This window comes from Sinocyclocheilus rhinocerous, unplaced genomic scaffold (assembly GCF_001515625.1).
Source record: "Sinocyclocheilus rhinocerous isolate Xijiao unplaced genomic scaffold, SAMN03320098_v1.1 scaffold951, whole genome shotgun sequence".
NCBI classification, from domain to species: Eukaryota; Metazoa; Chordata; class Actinopteri; order Cypriniformes; family Cyprinidae; genus Sinocyclocheilus; species Sinocyclocheilus rhinocerous.
Window position 1 is genome coordinate 117,845 of NW_015640464.1, and position 6,312 is coordinate 124,156.

The 6,312-nt window shown below is 35.7% G+C and overlaps 1 protein-coding gene across 1 annotated transcript in view; it reads left to right on the forward strand.

Annotated features, from left to right (window-relative positions):
- LOC107752999 (endophilin-B2-like) overlaps positions 1 to 6,312 on the forward strand; it is a gene marked incomplete at its 5' end in the record, with an annotated part of 27,243 nt that overhangs the window by 13,085 nt on the left and 7,846 nt on the right. The window contains 4 exons of the mRNA XM_016569080.1: positions 613 to 746; positions 821 to 913; positions 3,532 to 3,594; positions 4,433 to 4,456. Of these exons, the coding sequence (XP_016424566.1) occupies positions 613 to 746; positions 821 to 913; positions 3,532 to 3,594; positions 4,433 to 4,456 (314 nt within the window). The remainder of the gene's footprint in view (positions 1 to 612; positions 747 to 820; positions 914 to 3,531; positions 3,595 to 4,432; positions 4,457 to 6,312) is intronic.

Sequence of the window (6,312 nt, forward strand, 5' to 3'; positions counted from 1 at the left end):
TGTATACATTTTAATTCCTTTGTTTAACCGTTCTATCTGATTATTAGACAGACTTCTATGCGTATTTAGACAGAACTGTTAACGACAACAGCGAACAAGGAGAATGTGAGCACTGTGTGCTCAGGCGCTGTCGCTCTCAGCGCCGTCAAAATAAAAGTCCCGCCTCGAACGCATCGGCCGAACAGAAAAACTTATCGGCCGATGCCAATATTTGAAAAAAATGCCAAATATCGGGCGATATATCGGTTGACCACTAATACATTCTACTACTTTGTCATTAAAACCAAAACTTTTGACATTTGACAGGGTTTGTTGTTTTGAAAAGTGCATTAAAGGCAAAGCTGATACATATATAATTTGAAAAATCTTCATCATTATTTTGTGAAAAACTGTACATGATGGAATGTTTTGTTGCTATTTTTGAACTCAGCATCATCAAATTAGGTGATATTAGGCCCTTTTTTTGCAAATCAGCAGATTTTATTTTCAAGATGTGTTGTTTAATGCACTTAATTTATCTGTGTCGGAAATGAAATGGTTTCTGTGGGAATGAAGTAATTCAGCCCACACTGTGGGTTTAACTTGTGACTCATCTGTGCTTTGGCTGTGTAGGAAGCACCCTGATCAAAGTGGGCGACTGTCAGAGGAGACTGGGCGGTGCTGAGAGAGAGTTTCTGCAGACCTCATCCATTAGCTTCCTCACACCCCTACGCAACTTTCTGGAGGGCGACTGGAGGACCATTTCTGTGAGTTTGACTCTCTTGTGGTAATAGATTTGCACGTGATTCTGATGCATCGAAAAATGTTGTCCTCCTCGCAGAAAGAGCGGAGACTCCTGGAGAATCGGCGCTTGGATCTCGACGCCTGTAAAGCGCGACTCAAGAAGGCCAAAACAGCAGAGACCAAAGCAGCTGTAAGACTTACTTACCCTTTTCTCTCCTCATTTTTCTTCTCGTTTCTTTAGGGATGGGAATCATAAGGGATTTAGCATTTCTGATTTTGGTTCACATTCCAGTTTTCTTACAGGAATAGGTCAGCCAAAAATGAAAATTTGCTGAAAATTTGCTCACCCTCAGGCCATCCAAGATGTAGATGAGTTTGTTTCTTCATCGTAACATAAGAAATGTAATATTCCATCACTTGCTCACCAATGGATCCTCTGCAGTGAATGGGTGCCGTCAGAATGAGAGTCCAAACAGCTGCTAAAAACCAAGTAATCCACACCACTCCAGTCCATCAGTTAACATCTTGTGAAGCCAAAAGCTGCGTTTTTGTAAAAAACATATCAGTCATTATGGCGTTTTAACTTCAAACTGTTGTTTCTGGCAAAAATATGAGTCTGTAATCCATAATAACACTTCCTCCAGTGAAAAAGTCCATCTCCTTTTGTCCTCTCACATCAAAATCCACCCACATATTTGTTTAGAGCTGTTTGGCTTGTAAACGGTGCTTGACCTGTGCAGATTTCTCTCCTGATTCAGATGAGATGACTTTTTCACTGGAGCAAGCGTTATTATGGAAGCAACGGTTTGAAGTTCAAAATCTCTTAATGATGGATTTGTTTCTTACAAACACGCAGCTGTTGGCTTAACTGATGGACTGGAGTGGTGTGGATTACTTGTGGATTATTGTGATGTTTTTATCAGCTGTTTGGACTCATTCTGACGGCACCCATTCACTGCAGAGGTTCGTTAATCTGGAAAACAATCAATCAAAAGTTGATTGTCTTGAAGACTCGCCTCTTATTATGTGTATTTTATTTGATTACAATCTTCTGTGCACGTCGGCTGCAGAATGCAAACATTTCAAAACTATTATTTGATTTCAGAATTTTAAAAGAAAGTAACTAGTTCTGAATAAGAACTGGTTCTCAATTCCCTTTCCTCTCATTTGTCTTCTTTATTGTCATGCTTTGATAACATCACTCGAAATATCTCTGTTCCTCGTGTTTGTTGTGTGTGGTTGTGAATATTGAGTGATTTCTCACCTGTTGTTTGAGCACTAATTGTTTGTCTCTGCTTGAACCTTCACAATGTGAGGGAGAAGTGAGTATCGCAGTGCATTTCCTCTTATGCTCATTATGCTTTTTTTTTCTGCCTTTTTACATTTTTTGAATGACAATGACATGAAGACCTTTCAGTTGTTCCTCATTTTTTATGCACTCCACTAAGATCTTCTTTTGAATGATATGATGGAATTACTTGTATCTGAGTAAACCTTAAAAATCCAGATTGCCAGAATGCATTGCAACAAGCATAGAGATTTTTTTTATTTACTGTTTGATTTTCTCCCAAAAAGTAGAGGGAATAATTTCTAAAGTTCTCTGTTATAAAGGTTGCTATGCCCTTCATTTAAAAAATGTGTTATTTAGAACTGAAAACTTCAGTGTTCTGCCTATTTAGAACTCACTTTATTGCCACATGTCAAATATCCGAAATGAAAGTCAAATATGCAAGTGTACACAATTGTACACATTACTTATGTATGTTTTGGATGTGTGTGCTTATTAGAATATCTTATTTTGTATATTTATTAATTCTTTGTAATTTATTAAAATTTTTGTAATATATATTTTGTTGGCTTATAAACATGCCACTATTTGAGTATTTATTAATATTTTGAATTGGCTTTTATATTATTTTCAGTTTTCATTTTAATTTTAGTTTAAGTTTTAGTAATGTTATGTGCTTTTGTCATTTGTTTTAGCTTTTTTAATATTTCTATTTAGCTTGGCTTCATTTCTTTCAGTTTTAGTTTTAGTAATTTTAGTACTTAAGCTTAATTCAGTTAGTTGCCAAGTGAACATTTCCAAGATTCAGCCCATGTATGATGTTTAAAATCAGTTACATCTGAGGATCCATTTCATTTATGATGCTGCCTGAGATTGTTGTTGCCTGTGTAGACGGCCAACAGCGAGGGTTTGAAACAGAGAAATCAATCAAACCTTCTTCTGTCAAGAGTGAAAGTGTGATGGAGAGCAGCTGATTCTCAAGTCTACCGAATACAGTTTTTCTGTCAGCGTCCTCTAGTGGCTAATATGTGAACACAAAGTGTAATTTGTTATCATCTGTTCCATCATATCATAATATACACCCACTCAAATTGTTTTGGTTTTCATCAATGCAATGTAATACATAATGCACACAAAAATGCAGTATTTCAGTTGCCATATCTTTATTTCATCATTCAGCAAGATCAAAGATCAGATGTTTTCATTCTTACTATTTATTAAAGATCAGCTCAATATCATCTAAATTTGATCAAACTTGACATTATTCTGATCTATCAAACTTGACATTATTCTGATCTTTGAATCTTTATAAGCTGTAGTTCTGATGCATGATGGCTTTTAGAAGAGAAGTCATTGCTACTTTTTGTTTGTAGTGTTTCACAATGACCAGCAGTTATCATCTCATAGTTCAATGCAGCTGATGAAGACAGTGCCAGTCAGTCTCTTACCTATAATATCTGCTGTTAGTGGTTGTGTTTTGGCAGAAGGTGTGTATTAACGTGCGTTCCTTTCTGTTTCAGGCTGTTCCAGACTTTCAAGAGGCCAGACCGCGTAATTATGTGCTGTCTGCCAGTGCGTCTGCGGTAAGAACATCCTGCGGTCTTTACTGCCTGAGACGTCCACCTACACACACACACACACACACACACATATCTACACATGCACATATTACATTTCCAGTATTAATATTCATGATAAACACAATCTGTTATTCATTATTCGTCATACAAATCTACAAATGGAAGCTTATTTCCGCCACAGAATAAAAAAAATAAAAAAGGTAATTAAAAAGGTAACTTTTTGTCTCACAGTCCAGACTTTTTTCTCACAATTCTGAGAAAAAAAGTAAATATTGCAAGATATCAATTTAAAATTGCAAGATATATACTCAGAATTGCGAGATACAAACACTCAAAATTACAAGAGAAAACAAAGTCAGCATATTTTTTTTATTATTCTGAAACAAAAAAACAAAATTGCGAGATGTAAACTCAGAATTCTGAGAAACAAAAAGTCTGAAATGTGAGATAAAAAGTCGCATTTACCTTTTTTATTTTGATTCCATGGCAGAAATATCCTTCCATAACTTTGCCCTTCCAAATGCTTCACCCTTGTGCATTAAGGATGTAAATGAGCAACCTAATACTCACCACTATAACCAAACTAATCACATATTTTTCTGCTTATATTACAACCTATTTGCTGTCCATTTATAGTTATTTCTCCATTTATTTCTCCATTTATAGTTTGGACCTCGGAGATGTCAGCATTTTGAATTAAATTATCACTCAAACGTGCTTTGTCCCTTTGTGTTCTGCTGTAATTAAACACAGCTTGAGTTTAACACTTCTTCTCGTTGTAATGCTCTCTGTGTTTTTGTCTTGTCATGTCTTTCTGTATGTGTCTCTCTCCTCTCATCAGCTCTGGAACGAGGAGCTTGATAAAGTAAGTGTGACATCACAAATATATGCATGTTCATATATATTCTGTTGTAATATTAGTCAGGTCAGCACTATGTTCACGCTTATGTGCAAGGTTAGTAAAGCACAGTAACATACTTTATCACAGATGGAATATCCATACAGTAAATATAGATTTTCTTGTAACATTAGTTACTTAATGCCAATTTTGTGCTGATTAAATTAAATAATTTTCTGGTCTCTGTTTATTTTATTTATTTATTTTTTTTTCAGCTACAGTAGTTACCAAATAACTAAAACTGAAATAATATCAATAAGAAATATAGCTGCAAGCAGCAATTAAGAGGCCAAGCACAAAGAAGGCAAGATAAGTCTCAGACCAACTGCATCAATGAGCAATTAAAGACATGTTTATGATTTTAGGCAAAATGGCTGAAAAATAAAATACAGTCACTAGTAACATGATTGAAAGATTTATCACTGTTGACCAATAGGAGTCGCTGTGACCAAACTGATGTGATCTGGTCAGAGTAAGGTGACAACGACACATTCAAAGTTTGGTGTCAATATGTCAAAGCTCTGCAGAGATACAGCCTCAGATGCAGTTTGGCACCATGCCATCAAATTAGTTGATGCGGTATACAAAAACAGTATCATCTATCGGCATGAAATCCATAACTTTTTGTCGGCACAGTCTGCAGATGATCTGACTCCAATTTGGTGAAAATCGGATAAATGGTGTAGGAGGAGTTAGAAAAAGTAGGTTTTTTAAGAAAATCAAAATAGCGGACAGGAAGTTCGTTTGACTATGGCAAAATTGGTATCGATTTTCTTGGCATGACCAAAGGAATATATTGAGAGTTTAATTACAGTAAACTAATTTGCTTAGAAGTTATTAGCAATTTTGTAAATGTTATTATAACTTTTGATCACATGGTGGCACTGCCCCGAAACTTTTTGAGTACTGTCAGGACATGGTGCCGATGACACATACAGAGTTTTGTAAAAAATATGCCAATGCATTCATAAAATACAGCATTCTTCGACAAAATTCAAAATGTCCGACGCCTAAAATGGCCTACATGGGAAAATTGGGTATTGTTCTACTCGGTATGTCGCACCGAATCTAAAGAGACCATTCAGATTTTTGGTCAAACCGTTCATAAGTTATAAACAAAAATGGCAATTTTTCATATCTCCTGACCACTAGGTGGCACTGTGCCAAAACTGTGCAGGTACACTCAGGTCTCAGGCATGCTCTTCAACAAATTCATTCATGCATTATTCGAAAATGGTTTGACAAATCAACTTAAATTCAAACTTTTTGCCAGCATGGTCTGAAGATGATCTGAGCAAATTTTGGTGAAAATAAGACAAAAAGTCTAGGAAGAGGGTTTTCGTATAATTAAAAATTGCGAAAAATCTTGACCCATAGATTTTAAATTTTTGGTGTCTATGGCATGAGCCAAGGAATCAGAGGGAAAAATAATTCTGCTTCTAAACTTTACGGTTCAAAAGTTATTAGCATAAACATGAGTGCAAATTTGTCCTGTTGGTGGTGCTAGAGAGTTTGAGTTAGAGACTCCAAACTTGCTATGGTTAATGTTGAGACTGTCCTCTATCTGTGTTCTAAATTTCATAACTTTCACACAAGCGGTTCTATGGGCTGCCATAGACTCAAGAATGGAAGAAGAAGAATGAGAAACAGAAGAATAATAACAAGAACACCAACGATTACAATAGGTGTCTACACAACTTTGGTGCTTGGCCCCTAATCATAGACATTTAAAGGGGTCATATGATGTTGCTAAAAAAAACATTATTTTGTGTATTTGGTGTAATGAAATGTGTTTATGCGGTTTAAGGTTAAAAAAACACATT